The sequence below is a fragment of the Struthio camelus genome, chromosome 1 (assembly GCF_040807025.1).
Source record: "Struthio camelus isolate bStrCam1 chromosome 1, bStrCam1.hap1, whole genome shotgun sequence".
NCBI classification, from domain to species: Eukaryota; Metazoa; Chordata; class Aves; order Struthioniformes; family Struthionidae; genus Struthio; species Struthio camelus.
In genome coordinates, this window is record NC_090942.1 from 22,881,857 (window position 1) to 22,907,200 (window position 25,344).

At 38.8% G+C, this 25,344-nt stretch overlaps 2 protein-coding genes and 1 long non-coding RNA gene across 5 annotated transcripts in view; 1 reads left to right on the forward strand and 2 right to left on the reverse strand.

The window, feature by feature from the left end:
- Positions 1-388, reverse strand: part of MAPK12 (mitogen-activated protein kinase 12) — a 44,976-nt gene extending 44,588 nt beyond the window's left edge. For both annotated transcript variants that reach the window (XR_011139007.1, XM_068931582.1), the window contains exon 1: positions 79-388. Coding sequence is in view for 1 of the 2 variants with exons in the window: in XM_068931582.1 (XP_068787683.1) it covers positions 79-194 (116 nt within the window). In the remaining variant the exon portion in view is untranslated. The remainder of the gene's footprint in view (positions 1-78) is intronic.
- On the forward strand, positions 2-25,204 carry LOC138065961 (uncharacterized). The gene is made up of 4 exons (XR_011139016.1): positions 2-167; positions 909-1,130; positions 3,233-3,419; positions 24,626-25,204. It is a non-coding gene; the product is annotated as an uncharacterized lncRNA (long non-coding RNA).
- MAPK11 (mitogen-activated protein kinase 11) overlaps positions 9,296-25,344 on the reverse strand; it is a 38,331-nt gene continuing 22,282 nt past the window's right edge. For both annotated transcript variants that reach the window (XM_068931562.1, XM_068931571.1), the window contains exons 8-12: positions 25,202-25,273; positions 23,486-23,565; positions 19,483-19,561; positions 17,908-18,081; positions 9,296-10,828 (exon numbers count right to left, since the gene is read on the reverse strand). In XM_068931562.1, the coding sequence (XP_068787663.1) occupies positions 10,755-10,828; positions 17,908-18,081; positions 19,483-19,561; positions 23,486-23,565; positions 25,202-25,273 (479 nt within the window). In that variant the 3' untranslated portion in view covers positions 9,296-10,754. The remainder of the gene's footprint in view (positions 10,829-17,907; positions 18,082-19,482; positions 19,562-23,485; positions 23,566-25,201; positions 25,274-25,344) is intronic.

Here is a 25,344-nt window from a genome sequence, read left to right on the forward strand (position 1 = left end):
CGCCGGGGGCGGGGGAAGGGGCCTGGGCAGAGGGGGCGCGTGGCCCCCCGCCGCCGGCTGCTGCTCTGCCCCGCTCACCAGACGGCTCCGTAGGCACCGGATCCCACAGGCTGCAGGTCGCGGTAGCGGTCCCGTACTTCCCAGAGGGTTTTGGTGATCTCCTGCCGGTAAAAGCCTTTCTTGGGGGAGGACATGGTGCTGCAGCCCCCTGCCGGCACCTTCCCACAAAGAGCCCTGGAGGCAGAGGGCGAGGCGAGCGCCGCCGCGCCGGGCTGAGGCGAGGGGCTGGGCTTGGACGGGCTCCCTCAGCCAGCGCCGCTCTGGGCGAGCGGCGCCGGCGGCTGCCTGCCCCCTCCCCCTGCCCCTCTTCCCGCGCACCCTCGGCGGCGGGGAGGCCCGGCGGGGGCCGGCCACGTCCCCCACCCCCGCCGTGACCGACCTCCGGCCAGGGCCCCGCCTGGCGAACAGCGCGCCCGCCGCTTGCCAGCCCCGCGCCTCTAAAAACCAGGCTGGGGCGAGGCGTTTGCCACGCCGGGAGGCTCTGCGGGGAAGGGGCGGCGCAGGCCTGGTGCCCGCCGAGCGGAGCAGCGCCCAGCCCGGCCGTCGCCCTGCGGCGGGGTCCGGCCCGGCCCGGCCCGGCAGCGGCCCTGCTGTGCCCCAAGCGCTCCTGGACGAGGAGAGTGCGGTCCACCCCCGGACAGCCCAACGTGTGCGCAGGGTAAACGGGTCGTTCGCCTGAGCAGGTGCTAAACAAATAGGGAAGGAGGCTAAAGCACAATTCCTTACTGTTTTTTTTCTCTCACGCCATCTCCGTCGTAGCTTGCCTTTGTGCCTTCCTTGCTTGCAGCTCTTTCAATAGCTCAGCCCCGTTTCCCTCTCACATTTGTTTTTTCCTCCCTGTCCCGCAGCGGTGTGGCTAGCGGCAGGTGCCTCTACCTGTCCCTGCTCCGCCGTTCCTGAGCAGGCAGCTGAGCATCTGCGACCCTTCACTCAGAGACCAGGGGTAACATAACTGCCCCAAAGGTGCAGCAGGACGCAGGGATGCTAAGGTGTCGCTAAGGCTGGGAAAGCGAGCGAACCGTTCAGCCGGATCCAGTGTGCGTGCCCAAAAGCAGCCCGGTTGCAGCAGGGTGTGTATGTGCATAGAAACAGGTGCTGAGGCTCTTGCTTGTCTAAAGACGTGCTTAAGATCCATCTGCTTCTCTTGGCGCAGTTGCCTACTGCCTTGTGTTTGTGGATTTGATGGAGCAATATATATGTTATTGTTCTGTAGTTGCAAAGCTCAAGGTCTCTTCTCAATTCTAGTGTTTTCTCCATCAAATCTGTGGCTGTGTTACTTCTGCAGCAGGGTAGTGGCTTGGCGAAGGCAGGTGGAACTGGGAACCGGGAGTGAGGAGTAGGTGCTGGCCGCAGAAAATGGATGGTGAGTGTGGTGAGGAGGCCACCGCTTCCCAGCAGAGGCTTGGGAAACTTGTGCTGTGTTACGTATTGATTTACTGGTGTAAATGAGGAGTAAACTAAGAGTCTTTGCTGTGAAGCTGGAAGCAAATATATCCCAGCCTTCTCTTTGTGAATATACACCTTATGGTTTTGCACTCCCATCCGGGCTTGTTTTGCATTAGGGGTTATGTGCCGAATGTAACTGACTTTTACATGAAACTATTACCTAATAAAAAGTAAATACTACAAATGGAAAGAGGAAGAAATGAGAACTACAGACAAAGGCAAAAAACTGCATTCAGCTATATTCCTAGAGGCCACAGAATGATTTTACTGCAATTAATGCTATTTTGCCGGTAAAATGGAAGAGAATGGGTCAGTGGAGCAGAGAAATATATGATGGTTGTCGTAGGTGGTAGAAGCTGCAAAGACAAAGGGCACGTGTAGCAGCAGCACTGAAAAAAGAAGCAGGGAAGACGGGGCAATCTTTCATGTCTAGACGGAAGGCTATATATACACGGCCACTTCTCGCTAAAACTCGCTGCGTGCATAAGCATTTGACAGTAGCAGAAGGGAGGGGCAAGTGACTGATGGCTTTCTCCCCCCCTTACACCCTTGATTCCCCTCACCGCAGCCCTGAGGGGCTGTCATTTGGTTTGATGAGAGCAGGGCGTATGAGGGAGAACTTCCAAATTACCTTTGCACAGAGGTGTACAGCTGTGGACTTACAGTTTATCCTTATCTCAGGATCAACCCAAAGCTTCAATAGAATTTAATATATTTAAATAGAAACAAGTACACGCTTGACTTGGTTGCTCAGAGCAAGTGGTCCTATGCGTGTCTGGTGTGGTATGAAACTGTTCAAGGAGCAGCTTAGAACAACTGCAGTGCTGGTTTATGGAGAATAGCAACCTTCACAATATTTCTACGGTCAATAGGCCTGGTCCAGCATGCGTAACTACATGCAAGGAACTACTTTAAAAGATATTTTACATTTTCTCTGTATGAATATAATTAAAATACTTGTTCTTTGGGGTCTGGTAAAGCCTTTGTTTCGTCTGACTTCACCCCTGAGCAATGTTGCTGCTGTTAGATAACTCAGACTGGCTGTCACGGGAGTTCAGTTTGTGGCTTAGCTAGAAAGGGGCAATCTGGCCAAGTTTCGTTGCTCCTGTTGCCTTTTTGGTAGTTGCCGTGGGTCCAGACCTTTTTGTATGTAAATATCAGATTTGGAAAAGCAGCCCTGCCCTCCTCCTGTTGTTATTTACATGTCAGATACAGCAGGAAAACATGCTTTCTAAAATTGTCTGCAGAGCAGGGCTGCAAATTTACTAGAGGCCAGGCTGGCACAGTCTAACATCCTTCCATAGTATAGGTGTTTTCCAGTGCTGCTATCTGCAGATAGATGACCTGTTTGACTCCTTGTCTTAGTGAGACTGGAAACCAATCTTCTGACATTTGGCAGGTAATACAAACCTTGTGTCAAGTGTTAGATTAATGATACAGATTTGTTTTTAAAAACATAGTCTCAGAAGACTTTTTTTTTAATTTCTGATTCCGCTTTTATGCAGTGTTTGCCATTCACATGATGGCTAGAGTGAAATGCAGTATGGGTAAGAAGGCTAGAGCAGTGTTGTCTTCCACTCAGTTTTGAGCCGGTCTGTTATTTTTAATGTTAAATATATGTGTTTCTAATACAATGAGGATCAATTCTGCTATTGATCCCTAGCCCCTTTTTCCTCAGTCTAGTTCTGGCAAAATGATGCTTTGTTATTAACTTGTTCCTTTTCAGGGGAGGAAGAGGATGATTTTTATACTGTAGGATGAAAGTACTAAGCCAGCACCAAGCTAACATCTCACTTGTGCAGAAGATCAGAAGACAGAGCAAGAAGGTAGAGAAGATAGAGCAACTTTCTTAAGATATTTTAAATTCAAAGACAAAATTGGCCAGTGCTGGTTTTCCCATGTTTTTCCTTCAGGTAAGATATTACGTATACTTTGCTGTAGGTGGGACGGGGTAACAGCATTGGTCAAATACAAGATCACCCTTCCTCATCAGGTCACACAAAGCAGTCCACATAGAAGAACTGATAAACTTACGAAAAAAAATAGGAAATTAGCACTGTCATATGATGGGAGACTTTATCTAAGAAAAAAACCTTGCAAGTGTCTGTGAAAGGAGTGAGAGGAGATACTTAGAGACATCCACAGCTGCCAGATCTTATACTGGAGTCACAAAATGCCAGAGCCTCAGTATCCTACTGTTCCTGGGTGGCTATATGACATAGCATTTTCCCAAAGACAGTCTGCTACAATGAGACTAGTATGATACTACAGTCATACCTTAGCCCAGGCAAAGTGTGCTTGACAGGGATTTAAAAAGGAGCGCTACCCGATGTTTCTGTTTTCGACCTATATTTATTCTAAAGTCTGCAGAACAAAAGAGAGTAAGAGAATAAGAACTCTTTAAGGCAGCATGTCTGGAAGATAATTAATGATGGGAAGATCACACTTTCTTAATGCCTATCCTGTAAAGGGAAGGTTGGCAAGGTTGTTAACATGAAGAAACATTTGTTTTGTTTTGTTTTTTAAAGTGCCACCTTTCAATATGTTGGAAGGTTGCTATCAGCTGCAAAGTATATGGGGCAGATAGGATGTGTACAGTACCCCTTCTAGTCCCTCCAAGGACTGAGAACTCAATTTACACTCCAGTTGGGACATGAGTCGTTTGTGCTGGAGGAAGAACTGTAAGAGAACAGCGAATAAGCTAGCTACGTTTTCCTGAGGATTTCTGCCTAGGAAAAGTAGTTTTACACTCTGGTGAGAGAGTTTGATGGTAATTCAACCCAGAATGAACTATTTATCAACAGAGTTAAAATGGCCCAGGTTAGTTTGTCAGGAGATAAACCATGGGCTGATGGCCAGACCCTAAGTGAAGGGGGTGCATCCTTTGGAACTGGGAGACCAGCTAGTGACCTTGATCTTCCACTCCAGACACTGGCAACATGAATTTCATGAGTGGAAAAAAGATGATAATACAAGGCCCCTTGGAAAAATCAAGCATCTTCCCACCTTACTGTCTGCATCTGTCTCTATGAGGTATTTTTCACGTGACTGGAACAAGCTAATTTGATTCTTGATTTACTAATTCACATACGAATACTTTAGTTCTGTAACATGTACTTTAAATTTGTATATAATGCCAGTAAACATAAAATCTTGCTGGATTGTCAACGGCTAGAATATTATTTCTTGAAACAGCTTTCTATCTCCACCTTCAAAAAGTATGTTCGTAGTCTGTTCTTGTCTACTTATACACGTTGCCATGAAGGAAGTAAATCCATTTTACTTACTACAAGGAGAAGTAAAGCTTACATAAAAACCTTAGTTTTCTTTTGAAAATACTCTTTTGTGTCCACGCCCTTCCTCTGTGGAGCTGTTGCCAACTATTTTGCAACTATTCTGTGTTTGTCTCTTTCTGTGACCTCTGAGCAGAGTCCTTGAATTCCAGTTTGTTATGTAACACAGAGCACACTTGGGAGCCCAGTCATACTGTGAGAATACTCAAAAATAAGCAGAAAAGAGTAAGTATTAGCCACCTAAATGCTTTTAGTGAGCCGGGCGAATTTCATTCGTTCAAGAGCTGGAGTGAAAACTTAACTACGGTAGGTGCTTAACTACCCCATTATCCCTACTTGCTGGAGGTAGGGGTGGAAGAAGTGAAGCCAGGTGGAGAGGTTACCTGACAGGTGTAAGTCAATTGCTTGTAACACTCTGATAACTCTTTGCCCTCAGATCCTGCCTAAAGGTCCTCTTCATATTGATTGCTAAAATAAACTGATGTGTATGAAGCAGTTTGGGTTTGTGTCTTAGTTTTTGATGAGGGCGAAGGAAGTGGTAGTGTTTTATATGTTGGAGATTATCACAGTCTGAGATCCCATTATGATAAATATTGCACAGAGGAAAAAGTACTCTTGCTTTGAGGAGTTTTCCGTCTTAATGCAAAAACCATCTAAAGAGAGGTGTAGTTGTACACATCACCTGGTAAGTATAATCAAAAACGTAATGGTATTCTTACCCTGTCTTTCCCATTCCCTTAGCTTAGTGTTGCAGTCATTTGGTGCATTTCTGTCTCAGCTGAATGAGAAAAATAGACAGGAATGTGTTCTGTTATTTTTGCACAGAGTATAACGTATCTAGGGTTTATTTTTGATGTCTTTTGGCTCTGTTATAAAACAAGTATGAAATAGGAACGTATTAGTAGAGTGCTAATCTACAGGACGTTATTCTGTAAGGAGCATAGTGTGCCTCAGTGGAGGCTGCCAGTTATGCCAAATTTACTGAATGTTTGTTAGAGGGCGGCCACCGAGACTGAGCATTTGCTACTGCATTCAATATCACGTGTGATCTAATTTGAGGCTGTGGAACCTAAAAGGATATTTATTCTAGCTAAAGCCCCTATACTGCAATGTGCATGTTAATTCATGACAATAAGTGAAGCTGAGGGACTGTGTGAATGCAAAATGAAGCATCTGTATGCATGCAGGATTGAAGCTAATTGAACAGTTTCACTCAATGTGTAGAAACTTACTGTATAATGGATTAAGTATTATATGGGTTAGAAGAATAGCATTTGTGTATGAAGCTCACAATGTATTTCCTCTTTTTAGTGAAAACACACCCTTTTAGGCATATCAGTTCAATATTTTATACTGCAGCAGAAACAAGGTCAATGGCAGCTGCACTAATGCAGTTTTTGAGCCTCTTGATACTAGTCCCATAAAAATCCTTGCGCTTTTATCGTTGCCTACTTATGTGGATCCCATTTAGTCATGCACATTGCACTCAGTATTGAAAATGAATGTCAAAGACTCATAAATTAATGACACTTGGTATCACTTTGTGAGAGGGTGCTGATTTTCTAAGAATCAGCCTGAGAAAGCTGCATTGCATCCGTAAATGCTAAGCTACATGGCTCATATGCAAGAGGAAGAAACAGCTCTGTGTTTCTTTTTAAGAAAAACAGAGGTGTGGCTACTAGTTGATACTACCTAAGCTGAATTCTTTTCTCTGCTAAGGAAGGACATAATTTATCCAGTTCACAGTGAATTTCCCCGCAGATTTTTTGGTTATCATCCTGGGTATTAAAAGAATTTCCCAGGAGCTATCACCAGCTAATTTGTCAGGCATTCTTGAGCCAAGTCAGCAATTGCAAATGAGGCAAAGGATACTGAAGTAGTTTGTGACTGCAGTTAAATACGGTACTTTTTATATAGATTCATCTTTGACCAGGTTCTGAGAATCAGGAAGGTGGAAGTATTCTTTTTATGATCTAGGAGCACATGTGACAGGAAGAAAGGAAGGAAGTGGCTTTTCTATTGACTGCTCCCCACCTCTGTCAAAGCCAATTTTTGTTGCCAATATCCTATCCTTGAGACAGTCGTCCCCCTCCTGTTCCTAGTACAAGTGCTCATTCTCTCAGTATCTCATATTGCAGTGTTCCTCCTTGCAATGAACCTCCTTCTCTCGTGCCTTCATCTTTTGCACCGGATAAAAAAGGGGCAGACTGCACTAATGGGAATTCTGCAACAATGCTGTGTAGTTAATGGTTCTTGTCCTACTGTTGCATGATATTTGTTCATAATCAGAGTGTTGGTTACCTAATTTATTACTTATTTTTCTATAAATTTCCAAAGTCCTTAGTAAGCCTGCTGTCTCATACTTGTGTAGCCACTTTGTTTTTTTTTCAGAGGAGAGAATTTTGTTTATTATGGCAAGTGATAACCTATAATGATGCACTTTTCCTCTACACCAATCGCAGTTTTTCCTTCTGTTAGCACACTTGTAAGTTAGAGATTTCTTTAGTCTTGTCTTTATTTCTGCTTTGGCTGTGACATATTAATTTCCTGCTACTGAGCTTCAGTGCTGATCAGGTAGAGGGCTTAAATAATAAAGAAACAGATTTTAAAAGAAAAGAACCGTCTACCTAAGCATGTGAAAAGACTGAGATGTAAGTAAAAGATTTTTCAGGATTTGTCTTTCACTACTGCAAGACCTTTTGCTTCCAGTAAGGATAAAATCACTAGATTTGGGGTTGCAGTTAATATTGATTAGAGTGAGATAATAAATACCAGAGGTGACTGCAATTTAGTAGGCAGAGGGTTAACAAACTCTAGAGATTGAAGGCTGAAATTAGGTACATTCAGGTTAGAAATTAATTGTAATTAACCAATGAGAGAAATTGACATTTCCCTCCATCGCAAACCGGAATAGTTGAGCTATAGGCTGATTCCTTAAGTCCAACTTTTCACTCATATTTCTTTGACAATTAATTCTGTGTTTTGCAGGTGGTCAGACTACAGTCATTCATTGTAGGCGAAAATCTATGACACTGTTGTGTCAATGTATAAAGAACATATAAAAGCCTGATTACAGTAATGAGAGTAAGAATAGCATCAGCAGATAAAAAACACAGTTTGCAGGCTCCAGCACAAGTTTTGTAATATTTGGGCCACGTAAGCAATGCTTTCTTTAAATAAAGACTTATTTAGCAACAAACCCACTATTCTATTTAAATTTACTCTAAAGTAAGTGATCTGTCTTACAGGTTCACCAACCATGACAAAATCCTCACTCCTAGATGCTTACCTTCATTAGCCTGTTTTGGTCGGTTGACAGACGTTCCATTTGTGTTCAAATGATAAGTGTTATTAGTGCTAAGCCTTCCATGTGTCTGTTTCACTGGGGTACCATCTTTCCAATTGCTGTGTCCTCAGGTTGCAAACTGATAAATAAATTTTATCACATTACCATAGCATACAGGAATCTCATACTTATACTAGGAAAATATTTTAATTGGTGGCTTTTAAAGACAGAGAGATCACCTTGAGATGATGATTTATGCTGTTTGATGGTATTTCATTAAAAATAGCTGAGCACATGTTATCCGTTACTCTGTCACCTTTGATTAGTTTAAATGTAGCTATGACTGTATTCTTACTACATGAATTTATCTTCTAGAAATGCAAAACAAAATATATTTTGGGGACATTTTTACCATTAAGTTAGAGGAGATTCCAAGTTGCCAGAACAGTAAATTTTGGGAGAGATATAAAACCCAGTGTCTTTCTACCTTAACCAACAGAGATACAAGATCCCCAGTCAGAATAGATTGTGTAGTATCTGCCTACCACATAGTTTTTACACATTCCTTTGAAACATTTGGTAATGGCCACCCTCATAGCGAGGAAACTAGATTAAACAGACGATGGGACGAATCCCACACTGAATTATTTGTTGTTTCATGCAGAAAGTTTTCAAGAAATATACTTGATAGTGGCCATTCCAGCTGGTATAGAGTTACAGAGCAGCCTAACAAACTGAATGTGAGATTTCAGAGAAAAGAAAGCACTGATTTATTTCTCTTCTGCCTGGTAAACAAATAAGTGAAAAAAAAATTTAACACATGACAGAGTGATGATTTTCATTATGTAGTCAGACAAGTCATTTCAAGTGTTTTACAACCTTTTCACCTATTTTAGTCAGCATGAAATTTAATAAGACACTGAATGGCCATCATAGGCCTCATCCAGCTTCGAAGTCAATGGAATGACAGCCAGACAATAATTCAGAGGACTCTAAATAAATCCATGCAAGCATTTACTTTCACATTAATACGCCTTGAAGAAAGCTGAATACAAATGACTGTATTTACTGAATGTATTAGATAATAAGCAAACCTTAACAACAGCTTTCCACCACAAATTAGCAAATGTTTTAAATGAAATTGTTATTTCTACTTCTCAAGACAAACAGTATTATGTTAAGTATCTTTGAAAAATAAAAGTTCTTGGACTTAGGATTTTTTGTATCTGTTTATTAAGAAAAAGATTTACATAGAAAAAGATCAGGGGAAGGTAAATAATGCAGTAGAATTCATTAGCTCAGGTAATAGCTGTACAACTCAATCTCATAACAAAAGTTACAGAAAACCTAAATAATATAAAAAGCCACTTCCAAAATGAGACTTTGACAGAGTGAGAACAAGACATGAACAAGTAACATCAACTAGTTTGTGCAATCAGGGATCACAAGGATATGAGAAGGACACAGCCATTAAACCTCAAGAAACCTCATGCCAAAGGATATTCCTTTATCAGTATTATGCCTTCAGGGGAAAGTGAGATTATAAATGTAATTCTTTAAGACATCTTTGTACCATCTGATGTATCCTGCAATTTATCATTTATATGTTGATTTTCTACCTCTTCAGAGCTGGAAAGCCTTCAAAATTTTGCGTAGGAGGACACTGTAGTGAGATGGCATTTGGTTTTCATAAATTCCCAAACTATTCTTAAAACCTTCTTGTTTTGTCTTGTCTTCCAATGGCAACTATTAGATTAGTTTCCCAAGGACTAAATAGAGGAAAATAAGATAATGAGGAATACTGAGTTCAAAGCTGTGATCTGAACCCAGTACTCTTACACCAGAGTCTGCGACAGCTTCTGCTGAAGTTTGCAGAAGCTACAGAGATTTGTTGGAACACCTTCAGGGCAGCTTCCTGTGAACGTGTGCAGATTTACCAACACTCCACCAATGGCATGGTTAGGAGCAGCATCACAAACTAAAACGTTCTCATAAACATTGTGTGGATTAAAAAAAAAAAAAAATACATATATATATATATATATAGGGAAAATGATGAGAAAAGACACTTTAATGGCAATAGAAGACCATGATTTATTTTTACTGACTTCCAACTGGTGATAGATCATTTGAGAGACATCCAGTATATTCATAAGAGCATCACAGATATGACTATATATGCATATTCTGTCTATCTCACTACCACACCTTCTCTCCATAAAGGCACTACCTATAAATAAAATGAAAACAAACACACACAGAAAATTAGGTTAATGCCAGAAAAAAAACCAGATTGCTTTTATGGACTTCTGTGTTTATGTTTGTATACGTTCATGCTTTAAATGCACGATTTTAAAATTAATTTATAAAGTCACCTTCATTTTGGCAATACAACTGATAAAATGAAACATGCAGAAACCTAACACAGAACTCAGTGCATCATTTTGTCAGAATGAAGCAGTTCTTTATCCTTTTATGCGTTGGGGAATACATTCATATTACAAGGCAAAAAAACAGACAACATCTGGCTTCTGTATAATGTATCTGCTTTTCCACATCTTCTCCAACATCTTTGGATAGTCAAATCTACTCTTGAACATAGGTTAAATTGTATGGTTATATTTTAACAGTCTTCATAGTGCAGCAAGGCAAAACACAGCTGCCTGTATTTACTGTTCTATTTCCAGGCTATCCATTTTTAAGTCAGGTGGTTTAAAGCTCATCACTTCTTCGTATGTAAGTTCTGCAGAGAGGGGGTAAGGAAGAGGGAAGAATTATGTGATATTATCCTTAAAAGAAAATTATTCTAGACAAAACAATTAAATGGATACATGTAACTTGTAGTTTGTATTTCCAGCCTTACTATATAGAGTCTAGATCCAAAAAATACCTTGAATTCACTAGGAATCTTTCTGTTAGCTTCAGATTATGAATTAGGCTCACAGATACTATTATTCTACAACATGTCTGTCCTCTGCAGCTAATTACTAAAGCCTGAAACGGAAACACACATTACGCTGTCAGATGACCTGCCAAAATGATGTAATAAAAGACAAAACATAATGTAAAATGGAACCTTTAAAAGCTCCCAGACAGGTTTTAAAAGTGTACATTTTAACTGCAGAGAGTGTTCTTTATCATCTCAGTCAATTGCCTTCAACATAAATCACTTGGGATTCTGGGGTAATGCCTTGGGATCTAGGTTTGGGGTTTTTAATTTTATTATAACTAACTGAAGGTCTTCGGACAAAATATTCTTTTGCCTTAGAAGCACGTAACACTCAGTCCTATATTCACCAAGAAAGACTTAAATAGAAACATGGGCTCCCTGCTATTTTACACTGCTTTAGGAATAGCCTGTTATCTTTCTGTGCTGACATGTCTTATTTTGTGCCTTGCAAAGTAATGGAAAAATATTCAGTGGTTACTTCCTATGTATTTTCTCCAGTTAGATATCAGATTTTTAAGTACCAAATCCAGCTCATGCATAAATAAGTGGCTAACAACACATTACCTCAGGATTTGTTTTTCAAATACTGACTGATAAATCACATCAATCAAACTTATGCCTATTAGCTAGTTTATTTAAAAGATCTGTGGTCAGAGAGAGCTAATACATATACAAGTGGACCTGGCGCTCCTCTGGAAATTACATAAAAATCTTAGGGCTAAATCTTCCTTATGCTTTGATTTTGTTACGCTGCAGCATGGTATAAGGTGACCAGTGGGCCAGCTTAACCTAATGAACGGGTAATTCCTCTGAAAGCAATGCCAAGCACAGAAGCCCTGAGGTTGAAGGACTGGTTAGGTGAGTCAGTGGCAGGTCCAATTACACTGATAAAAACATGCCAGAATAAGGTGAGCCATAGGTGAGCTTGGGCTGCAGACTTCAGCAGTATGTAACCGAGGCTAAGGAAACCCTTAAGACAAGATGTCCAAAATCGCATTTCACTTTGGGTGCTCGCTCCCTCTCAGGATCAATCACTGCTGATTTTTAATTTGAACAGAAAGAGAATGGAAATATGCCACGGATGTCTTGAGAAATTGGGTCACTATTTCATTAAGAATACATTTTATGCAAATGGTGACTTCTGATGTCATTTTATTTAAATGTGGCACATACTGCACTTGAAAATAAATTATTTGTTAGTTGACTTAATAAAATGACAAATATTTTCTGTTGAGAAGTGTGCACAGTTCTGTTCTATTTATTCTTGCCTCTGCCATGAAATGCTTTCCCTCTGGGGACAGAAACAAGCCTGAACGGTACAGAGATGGAGAGGACAGTTTCTCTGAGCTTTGTCCTGAGGCATTCTTACTCTTGAAGTCTTGATTTTATTTGTTTGATCCCTCTCAATTTCATGAGACATTAATGTGACTATATTTTCTTCAGCTGTGCCAAGTATAATGGATTTAAAAAGCTTTGTGGAAATCAAAACAAGAGCATTCTCAGAGGACTAAAAAAACTCCGTGCTATCTGCTTGTGTCTCTCTTGTTCCTTTTCTAGCCATGTTTTCTCTCAGAACTAACCGAACCTACAAATCTGCATCTGGTTAATTCTGCTGTTTCCAAACAACCAAAAGCCTGTTCTTGTAAAGATAATGCGGTTACTACTGGCATTAATGCTATAGGAGTATTTTTATAAAATTTTTATTTACAAAAAGTATTGTAACATTATATAAAGAAAATCAGTTGTTTCATTTAGCCAACCGTTTGATCAAAATTGTTTTTTTATTATGTTCTAAACGTTATAACAATCTCGATTGCACATGGATAGAATTTGGCCACTGAAAAGTGAACTGTTACCAATAAAACCATACACCCTTTCATATGCTCTGGCCTCACAGGTATGTTACTGACACTAGTGAAGTTTTATTTCTAACCTTGTCTGGTGGAAAGGGAAAAAAAGAGCAGGTTATTATATCATTGTGGTGACAGGTTAGGTTCTCTTACATGGTAAGTAAGTGAGAGCAAGGGGTCACAAGTTACGGTTACTTGATATAATGTCAATTATCCATTGATACTCAAAGCTGAGTAATTTTTTCTGTTAATTTGCTTGTTTAAGCAAAAATAAACTACCAAGCACGTATGGTTTTAATCCCTTTTCCAGGCTTATAAGCATTATATTATTAAAACATGCTCATAAAAATAGTAATAAAACTAATGATACCGTTACAATTCCTGACTCAGTTTTTACCAGGACAGTAGTTTTTGTTAGGAAAGATGAATAAATATTTTATTTGTTAGGATAGTGCTTTACTGAGCTATATGGAACTATGACTACCGAAATATAAGAGAGAGAGATTACAGATAGCTTAATACACACATTTGCAAAAAGCTTAAGAAAAATATGCATTTTTCAGTAAAGGCAAGAAATGAGAGATTATTTTCTCATTCAGTCTACAGTATTCAAATGATTAAAAATAAATAATTCAATACTTACAGCTTCTGATTTTTCTAAGTACATGTAATAAAGAACATTAAAAATGTTAGTATGCTTAATCCAATACTGACTGTGGTTTAGCTTGCTATGAAGACATTTCTACACTGTTAGTTAATCAGTTATCTATTTTGTTCAGTTGCCCCGATTCCTAACATACTTGTGGCTTGTGTCACTTAGTGGAGTCCCAAAAAATTTCTGTACAGCACTTGTAAGTTAGTGTGGTCCACTTTTCTCAGTAGGTAGCCCAGGGGTGGTGGTCACCTTGTTTTGAAGGCTAAGAGGAGTTAAGAGTATAGATGCAGATCGTTCTGTGCAAGTGGTGCCCAAAATAGTTTTAGGTATATTTAATTTACTGTGTCTCAAAATATTCACATCAACATTACTGCTGGTTTAAAAGTTGTCTTTTGACACTCTTCTAGGTAAAAACATCAAAAAGATCATGTCATTGTTTTTTTCCAGGAAAAAAAAAAAAAGGTTGAGGATTCTTCTTTCTGCACACTTCTAAATCCTTGTTTTTTCTAACCTTTATTTTCAATCAGTTTAGATTCAGCAAGGAATATTTTTTTCCGGCTTTTTTCTGAAGGAATCACTATACAAAGATACCTATTAAAAATACTCTCTTATATAAGACTGCCTGTTCTCTTAATTATTCAACACACAGGAAGTAAATATATGTATGCTTCAAATACCTAGAAGTTTCTGCTTCTCTTCATTAACTCAAACAACTGAAGTCATCAGAGCCTTAGACTTAGTATTTTCTCCATTTTCAGAGCACAGAAGCTTTCTTAGGGGATTTTTAATGCTATATGAACTAAGCAGAAGTGTGAAGGAAGTTTATTTCTCAAGATAAAAACATTGCCAGGAAGAAGAGCTGCATTTCCTGTGCCAGCACAGTTTTGAGATCTTTGTCTCACACATCTTTTTTTCTGCATAAAGAAGGAATTTCATCTGTAGTTGCAGCAAAGACTGTGATGTACAGAAATATACTGCTGCAGAGTTTATAGTCTTTCCTAGAGGAAAGACTCTTCCTTCCACTTCCCCATTTCAGTTCAGAAAGTGTTAAGCTAAGATTGTTCCCAAAATAATTTTAATGGTGTTTCATCACAAACAGAAATCAGTTTCATGAATTGAAAATTGTTAAACTTTCTTGTTAAAGCCTCAGTCAACTGAAGAAGTAGCAGGAATTAAGTCATCCACAGTAGCAAACTGAACATTGCTCATGATAAACAAGATACACGTGGGGTGTGGTATGCTGCCAGATTTTGCAGAAAGCACATGGAATAAGTGATACCAGCCAACTCTCATTTTCTGTACAGATTCAGTAGGATTCCAGAAAAACCCTTTTCAGGGTGCTAGGAGGTAGCTTTATTGTCAGAGAGATCCACGACCCATTTTCTACCTTTTTGTAAGGTGAACTTGCTGTAGTGAGTCTGCTAGTCTTCCCTCTCACAATCCCCAGGATAGAGGGTGGCACAAACGCAGGCAGGTGGTGGAAGGGCACGAGGAAGCTATGGCCAGTAACTTCCATCATAAACCTACCCAATATGCTAGTTTATTTATATCAAACCTCTGTAGAATAAGTTACAAAGTATACTAATAGAAACAGAAGAGTATTTACCATATTGAATATAATGTTTCATCTTAAGCCAAGGAGAGGGCTTTATTAAGTAATAGGAATAATGAATTTTTTAGAACATTACTGTTTTAATTTGAAATGTCTAGTAAGAATGTTTTAGCATGCTATATTAGACAGTAATGAAGCTGGACTGTACTTTTCAGTATACTTAAAAACTTAATGTTTAGCCATACTGTTATTTCCGTGATACTGTAGTGCAATACAAGCATGATGCAAGCATGGCATTAGCCAGTAAAAAAAAAGGCTGTTGCAGTATTTCTCAAGGATGGGGTGTAGGGTGTAACCCCAAAGTAAAATCCTCACCAACTCTCATCTCAAAAAGTCAGTAGGACTGTTTAGCCATTAATCCCAATTACTTGACTATATGAAGATTATTAGCAAAATCAATGCTTATATAGACAATTTTCATGTCTGGGCTTCAAAACTGCCCACTTTTGGCAGACAGATTTGGGAGGGGGAAATGCAGGAGCTGAGGCATCCTCTAGTGATCAGTGACAGACAGACAAATTGCTCTTTAATGGCAGAGGGGTATTAAGAGAACAATCCCTAAAACCTGTATGTGCTCAAAAGTATTCTAAGTATATTGTGGAATATCTAGCAAGTAGCTTTCAGATTACTGTGTACTGGATAAGTTAAAGATGAAATGAACATGTTTGAAGAATTTTAGTACAGTAAGAGCTGTTGCCATGCGACAAGATTTCTGATTTCTCATTCATCTTATTCTTGTGAGGCTCAAAAAGACTGCAAATATGATAACTGCTCTAGGTTTATTTGATGTTTGTAATAGTTATTACATTTATATTTGTATGTATAGGGCTAGTAATCAGCACTTCCTATAAAATTTTCAGGTGACCAGTTAAAGAAACAAACCTGACTAAAGAGCAAATATTCAACTGATTCCTATTATCTTTATCCACAAAGTATTTCAAAAGCAAGGTTCAGATCAGCTTAAAATCCTGTAGTTTATCTTTACCTTCACTAGCAACTCACAGGTGAAAGTCACTTGAATACAACCCAAATATTTCTCTCATCGAACAGTTCCCTAGCTTTCCGATAGAAAGCCATCCCTAACCTCCTAGAGAAGAGTTGCTGCTCTGTATTATTTGCATAAACATGATTTAGAAAACCACACAAGAAATTACAGTCCATATGACTCAACTGCCAGCATGAATATGCTAACATCAGACTTGCTGTATTCTTCCAGAAAATGGTCTGGGTCAGGGTTAGAGCTGGTACAGGTGCCTGTAATATCTTAGTAGTGCCAAGTGCTTTAAATCTGCTGGAGATTTAGTTAAAAGAAAATTCTTCCTGCAAAGGTGCAAGCAGGCTGAGGCGGCTCCATCACATCTCTGGTCCAAGCTTTCCTATTCCTTCATTATTTAAGGTGAAAAAGATGATACTATGGCAGAAGCTGAAGTGAAACAGAAACTGCCCCCAGTCTCAAGGGGGTAGAGCACATTCTGTATGGGTATATGGAGATGACTGCTCCTCCCTGATGCCTGAAGCTGCTCAGTTCTGAGTGAATGAAGTGTACTTCACTTCCTTAAGGCCATCAGTTCCAATGGAGAGGCAGTCACACTGAGAGCGCCTAATTGTCTCTTAGAAAAAAGAGGTAGCCAACCTTTCTGTCAAAGGCTCCTTCTCAGGGTACCAAATTATCCAGTTAAAACTTTGTCATGTCTAGTCTTTCTAAACTGTTATATATGTTGGCTGATGTTTATGGGCCACAGGAGAGATCCATACAATATGCTAGGCAAAGTCAGCAGGTGTGCGGGCTTCTGAAGCAGTTGTTACAGTCTAGCATGACTATTCAAAACACAAATAGGCCAAGGGCTGTGTATTTTGTTCTAAACTATCTGCAGGGTGTACGCAAACAAACATCCATGGATGCACATATGCAACTGAAAGAAGAAAAAAAAACTTCTTTTCAGTTCTCCCCTTAAGCTACCATACCATTCAATCTTCTGCTTCTCAAAGAGAATATGCAGAATATTAAGAAATACAAAATAATCCCTACCTACCTGTCTCCTACGATTTCCTTATTAACACGCGTGCACTGGAAGTCATAATAACCACCATATGTTATTTAAATGGCCTACCTTATTTGGAGTCTAATATTTTTAGCTTAAGACATTTAACAAATGCAGTGTGCACACAGGAAAAGTACTAAAGTGGAAATTCACCTTTACAGAGAGGGCTAACATCAAGTACGTGCATCTCCCTACTCCCACAAAACCCCTTTAAGCTTTCATTATGCACAGTGCACTGGTAACTTTCAGCTATGGGTGAATATTTCTAGGCAACAAATGTGTAACTCTGGTTTTTGCATTTACTCATAGCAAACTATATGAGAACATATTGCTGGCTCTGAAGAAAGTTAGGCCAGAATCCCAGTGTCACTTGCCCTAGATCTGTTACTTCTGCTGAGGATCTGACCTAGAAAATCAGAAGTAATATAAAATGTGTGGTTGCGTGGTCACTAGCATCAGCTTCTAGTTATGTCTGAAACTGCTGTAGGAAATGTAGTAAGAAGATGATAGAGGAAGTAAAATAACGGGGGAAGAGAGTGAAATCCACAGAGGAAAGACAATCCTTTCCACCTGTCCAGTCCCACAAATACATGGACTTATGTCTGTTTCCTTGAGGATTCAGAGCTCAGATTGTTCTGGTTAGAAAGAGAGCAAAATTGTTACTTAGGTCAAGTTTTGTTCTGTATTAAGTACTGCGTGCAGTCCTCTCTTACCTTTCCATTCCTCTATGGTTCGCTCTTTATTCTCTATTGACTCGTCATATAGCTCGGCCTCAGGCTCATCATCTGGATCGTGATACTGTACAAAGTATGGATGTGCAAGTGCTTCTGAGGCAGTAATTCTTTTATCGCTGTCTAATATAAGCATCTTCTCAAGAAGATCTACAGCTAAGGGAAAAAGAGAAGCTCAGATCAAAACCAGAAGAGAGAAAGTAAAAGAGAGGCAACTGCTTGTACGCAAATCTATTCTCACTCACCTTAAAAATCAGCTAACGTTATTGGAAAAAACAGGAAATATTAATTCAGGCAATATAACAAACAAGTTTTGAAGATTTATATGCTGAGCAGAATTTTCTGTGCTTGTGTCATACACAACGGTTCATTTTGGTCTATTTGATACCTTAAGACATCAAAGGCCCTGATTCTGAAAAGTTTTCTGAGTGCTTAAAAGTTATATATGCTATATTTGTGCATCATGTGCCTAACTTTGGTGCTGACCTGTGGAAATTTAAGTAATTTAACTTGTGAATGTGAAATTACACTTTCAATTGGCTGCACTTAAGAAATCATCAGAGGAAAATTCCAAAGCAACTTTAAAGGAACTTTACTAGCCTAAAGTAAATTCAAATATGTTCACTTTAAAGTTGTCAGTTCTGCAATATTAGAAATGAGAGACATCTGTAAGGCCGGAATTGGTTTTGATATGAAGAGTTCATCACAAATATTTTAAATATTATACAAAAATTATTTTTAGTGCTTTCATACAAGCATTGCCATCCATCTGCCTTTGTGATATTAATAGGTAGCATATACTCATGAAACTCATGCAGATAAATTATATTTTTGATAAGAAAGCATTCATAACTGCTTGTATTTGTAAGAATAAAGTTGTATTTTAACACACAGGGAAAATTCAAAACATTTTGAACTTAAAATACTTCCCTGTACGCAATGTTGTAACATACTCTCAGTGTAACTGACCAGGCACTGTAGCAAGGTGACTCAAATTACTCAAACCTCTTCTTTGCCATGACACAACAGATGGCTCACTGGAACATCTCTTTTGCATAGGCAGACCCAATTGATTAGATATCAGAACAGTTGTGCGGGATCAGAACAGAAGTCTGCCTAGCTCAATATCCTGTATCCGACAATGGCTAATAAATCCATAGGAAATAATATTCAAAAAGGTCAGTCGAATAGCTATACTTCCTGGTATATTCTTTTGCATACCAGCAATTGGGAACTCATAGCTGTCCTGAGCCAGAAGCCATGTCTTCACTCTACATCTAGTGACATTTTTATTTATTCCTGCTACATATAGGTGGCTTTTGCTTTCTAAAATACCCATTGCCTTTTCATACACAGACTGTTTCCTTTAGGAGCTTCCTGTAATCTCTACCAGAAAGAAAAGACATAGGCTTCATGAAGGGAACACAGTCTCAGGATGGAAGGTTAAAGAATTATCTTTTCACAGATCTGATCATTATTATGGGATCATAGAGCAAAGTAGGACTTGAGTTTACGTGGCAGTGAAAGATTTCAACTCTATCAGTCTGACTTTCTTACCTAATGGATTGGCACCACGAAACACTGCTTTCAAATCCTGTTGAGGCATATGTGGAAGAGATTCTATGTATTTTCTCGCCTGGGAATAAATCAATACATATCACACACACACAGAGGATAATTTTGCCCAACAGTAACAACATCAAGTCTAAAAAAATAAAAATAATAATTGTTACGTTTCTTATACGTGGGGAACCTTCTTTCCATAAAATCAGTGTGTGACTTTAACAATCACTCAAATATATGCTTACTACACAGGAGGGTTTTAAACAGGTATATTTTACTCTAAAGGTTGTTTGTTAGTACTTATGTTTTCCCTATACAAATTGGTTCGTTGCCATATATCCCCAGGAAACACATGCATCTAACTTTCTACCAGACACTGCTACCTACATCATCTTTCAATTACCCTCAGCAGACTGGTATAATCCAACCTGTTTCCTTTCCTTCCAACTCTCCTCTGCTGAGGAGTAGTTTCACTAACCAAAGAACAAATCCTGATACTCCCAGGGTGCAATCTTCAGAAGTTTAAGAGAATTTATAGCTTGCCTAGATTCCATGGCTGTGAAAGGCTCATCCAAACACAGCTAGAAAAGACCTACCCTTACATCTGATTCACAGATGTCAGCATGAGGCCTGACATTATATGAGCCACAAATTTCTGGGATGAGGTGGATAGATAAGAAAAATGCTTTTGGGTAACTGAAGAAGCTGAATGCTGATTCTAATGGGTGTAGATAGAACTGGCAGTTCTGGAAATGAAACAGTTAAAGAAGAAGAAACCCCAAATTAGTACAAGAAACAGCTGGTCTCTGAACAAACCCTAATCCTTTTAAAACATACATCTGTGTTACAGGAACAGTCTCCCTGCACAGGTGGCAATCCCATTAATTCACTATAGGAAACGTAACTAGCCATCCTTGGCCTACTGAAGACAGCAAAGAGAACAAAGTTGTTCATACTAAGCAACTCCACAGCTTTAAGTCAGGGAGCGGATTGAGAATTGTGGACCTATGTTAAGGATTGATCAACTCAGTATATTACAAAGCTACTACAAAATACTCTGACATATTATCTGTGAAATCTTATAGCCAAAGGAGACAGATCCTGTAGCCTACCCAGTTCACTCTGCCATCATCTTAATTTTTGCAGCTGCAGTGAACTGATATAAAGACACTTTAAATCATTACAAAGCAGTCTCCTTTCAAACTGTGTTCTAATGTAACAAAGCAAGTCTATTTATTTTTTCTGCTTTTTATTAGACCTAAGCAAATTCTACCATAACTCTAGACCATCAGTAATGCATTTCAGAATCTTAATAAGGTTCCAGTTCTAACAGAAGCAAGACTTCCTGGTTTATATCCCCAATCTGTTAAAACTATATTAGCATTTTTCCCTTTTTATTATGGGAGCTGATAGCTAGGCTTTCGAAAGGATGATTTTCTTAGCAGCTGTAGCTAGTCATGCAGAGTCATGTTTGAAGAACAGGCAAACACAGGATTCACTCCACCTATTTTATGTCCCTAAAAATTAATAAAGGTAACAAACGCCGGCTGGAAAATCAGGGTGTGCAGCTCCTATCAGAATTAAGTTTTCTAGGGCATTAGTTTATACATATGTATAAACAGCAGAGCAAGAGAGACCTGTCATACATTCTTGCATGGAAACTATGGACTAGGAAACAAGACGTAAATTTATCTTAGAACAAACATCTGTGGATTTGATATTTGTTTATGTACTGACACATCAATTAACATCACTAATCCAACCATGACTGAATAAGGTGTGGTCAAGATTACTTCCAGCCTTATCCCGAAGTCCTTTGAAAATAACACAGGCCTGTCAAAGCATCTGTCAGCTTGTCCTCTGTGCCCATATTCACCACAGAAACTCCCCCAATAGAATCTAGAGTTTTACATTATTCTGAAAGTAATGAAATGCAATTGCAGTTTAAACCCATACTAAGATGAAAGACTGGCAAACCAGCTCAATAACCTGTGCTGAAACATCCCATTAAGTTGATCTTTTAATTTCCAGTTCTTTAATCCTCCGCTTATAACTGAAAATAGGTTTGACTTTTCAGGAAATTTCTGATCTTGCTATTAGAGAAATAGACAAAAAATTATCCAGGATGACAAGCAGCATTAAGAATTCTCTAAACAGTAAGAACAAACTATAAGGCAAAGAAGAACTAGAAAGAAGGCAGGGAACGGACACTCCCGCGCAAGAGGCAAGTACCTCAGTCTTCTTTGACACTGCTCCTTTTACTAGGTAGCAGCAGCCTGGAGGTCACCTAGCAGAACTCCCATTCATTAACTTGGCTCTTGTGTTCTCCCTAAGCTCTAGAGGTATAATTAGCCCCCCTATAACAGTTTCAGAATTCCTGTATCTCACCAAGGTCTGCTCTGAAACAGAAGAAATTAAAGAGAAGCCAAATACCATCTCCAGTAAATATTTAAGATGTTTAATCTCATAATCAAAAAACTTTCAAACTGACTACTGGTGGTCAAGTCACACATCTGCGTACACTACTCTGAATGCATTACTGCAGAAGTCACAGGCTCTTAAAAACACACAAAGGCTATATAAGGACCTATGCTTAGGACAGCACAATGCTAGACCTGCTTGTTGGTCCTATCCCCCAGGACAAAGGCTGTTCCTCTTCCTGCCTCAAACCTTCTCAAGTGCTCAGCAGCCACAAACTCTGGAGCTATGCGCTGGCCTATGATGATGATTTTTCATTAAGCTTGAACCTTCAAGAAATATAGTACTGATCTGGCTCTCCTACTGTTCTTCCTTACTTAACCTACTGGAATATTTATTTTTAAGTTCAAAGAAAACTCATCAATATATACATTTGAGCTGAAAAGTAGACATTAGTGTTATAAATCTACCAAACTAGCATCCAAAGTACCAGATTGACCTCATTTACCTTTTCTAACAAAGCTCATATTCTGCACTAAGTCTTGAGTAGAAGGATGAAAGCAGTGTTATAACTAAGCTGTTATTTTATCTTCTCTTTATTCCATCTTACCAGGCCACTGACCACCTGAAAAATACCTTACAGGCCTCACATTTCCTGACCATCTAACTATTTAGATGGTATAAGCAAAAGCAGCTCCGCTCTTCGGATAGCCTCAGGATAAGGAAGAGCAAAATAGTTTAGTTGTAAAGTTTAAGAAAAGAAAGATGTAAGCAGCAACAGCTTCAGCTGTTGATATCAGTGTGCTGTTATTCACTTGAATTTTTATACTGTGCCCGTCACTTGCCTTTGTTAACCAATATCATATCTCATTCTTTACAACCCAGCTGGACATCCATGGTTATTGCTTAAAGTGAAACTTTTTAAGTATAGCTTTAGCAGAGAAATGAGGTGGGAATTATTCATTTACTAGATTACTGCCTTCACAAAAGCTATATGGAGAGTTACAAATCACATTGCTAACAATGCAGATATTAGCATGAAAGCAGACCATAAGCATTCAGAGAGAGAAACAAATACAAATTTCAAATTAGCGATCCAAATGCAGAACAAATAGTATTTGATTCTGATATATCTGATTATATCCCTCCCAAGGATGAAAAGTGCAAAAAAGGAAAGAGATGTCAGATTTAATAAAAACAATATAACGCTCTGAGCTAAACATCTGTTTGAATTTTATTTTTTTTGTTGTAAGGATAGCAGGAAAACAAAAGATCATCAAGACCAACTGCAAAACTCCTGTCAAAACTCCTGTGTACATAAGGAGGTTCTTATGTACACCCCTGTGTACATAAGAACAAGTATAAAATTTAATCCAGCTGATAGTCAAAGCATCTGGATACCTCTAACAAGAATATTTTTCAAATAGTGCCATTCTAGCCACTTAAAAAAGGAGAGGATTTTAAAGTATTTGCTCATTTCCAAATCAGAACATCCAAGTAATACAACCAATGACATACAATGCCACATAGAGAAAGAAATAATGAAAAATCAGTTAACTGCATGAAGCTGTGAACTCACATGTTCTGATGATATCTTCTTTAGAAGTTCAGAACTGGGAGTACCCACAACTTCCATTATTCTCTTTAGCTGATCAATATCTACATTATTTCAGGAAAATTAAAGGCAACGTAATAAAAAATAAAACAGCAGACAATCCTTCTGGGTTTAAACAATTCGTGATACGGTTAAAATATTTACGCTAGCGAGCAACACGACTACATCATTTTTCATGCAACCATATCAGTTTATATCAGCTGAAGCCTGGTGCGAGAGTATCAAATTCTTTACTACGTAATATGCAGCTCTATCAGGTGTGCCTATCTGTGGGAAAAAGTGCATATAAAATATTGCTGCCCTTGTCTAGCTCCCAATTCAACATATTCATAAGCTTAGTTTTAATAGTATGCTTATGTTGCAGCGAGCTGAATGATTTCTGAAGAACAGTCTTATATATTACAGCAAATTGGGCTAGATTATCGACCTGAGGTCTGCTAGGTGGAAAATTCTCATTTGGTAGATTTTTACATCCATTTTGTATCACTTTCAGGATTAAAAACTTTAAAATGCACATTTTTCATTATCGTATATGACCTGTAAAGTGCATTACATTTTCCCTAGAGACTCAAGGTTATTTTATAGCTTTAAGTAAGTTGATGGAATCATGTAATTGTAGACAATATTTTAGAATAGCAAAAGTATCTTATTTCAGGAAGCCTAGATGTAGTGATTTTTCTAAATACCACATATCTGTCAGGTAATCAAACAGTCTAAAGCACAGCCATCATCCATATGATGAACAGCTTCGCAACGCCTGCGGTTACTGTAGAGACTAAGAAGGATGAGCACAACACATAGGTCAGTGGAGAGACAAAGTCTCTTAGCTGCTGTCTTAACAGTTTTTCAGGCAATTACAATGTCATGTTGTTTTGCACCTGTCAGTTTCTTAGTTTTAGCAGAACTGTTAGCTTTTTGGGAGGTGGGATTCAGAGTAGGAAGAAAAGTCAATATTCAGTACCGCAGAATGTGCCTTTGTTTCTCATACTAAAACTTTTCCTTCTCTGATGCAATTGTTTCCTAATTCTTCACTGTCTGTTTTTCTTCAGTTGTCTTTTATTATTTTTCTGGTCTCCTCAGCAACTTTTTCTTTTCTCTTATCAGTGCAGGAAATCCAATGGAATTCACTGATACTCCAGCATGGACCATACAAGAGTACGGAAGAAGACACAGTATTTTGTTGCTTTTAGGGAATATCAAGAACTGCTGGCCCTTTTTTTTTAATAGGACACAATGCCTCTTATTTCACTTATTATTTAAAAGCGAATTTGTTTAGATTTTAGGAAACTCTGAGCCTGACAGCATTTCTTTTATTAAAAACTATATTAGCTGATCCAAAAATACTACCTTTTCTCTGCTTCACTTTTAATGTATGTAATTTCAGTAGCATACACACATGGATGAAGTCTGTTCTGTTGTAACTAGGCTATTATTTAAATATCTCATACAAAATAAACAGTAAATGTAACTTGTTGTTTAGGAACATCTGTTACTCTTTTTTTTCTACCAATGCGTCTCATACGCAGCTGTCATATATATTAAACTGAAAGACTAGCAAAAATTGCTTTTTTGAAAATTTGTTACCTGAAAAACATTTCCATAGAGTCACTTCAGTCATTAGAAAAAAAGAAGGAACTAGACAGAATTTGCTATAGCTGCTGCCTTTTATGTAAAGGATACAATCATTTCCTGGAAATAGGGCCTTCCCTTTTAATAGCTCTGCCATAATGCATCCAACAGACCAGATGTCAACTGCCAAAAACCAGATAAAAATACGTATGATGAATGAGAAAGATCATTAAACAGATTGCTTCTTAGTTTAT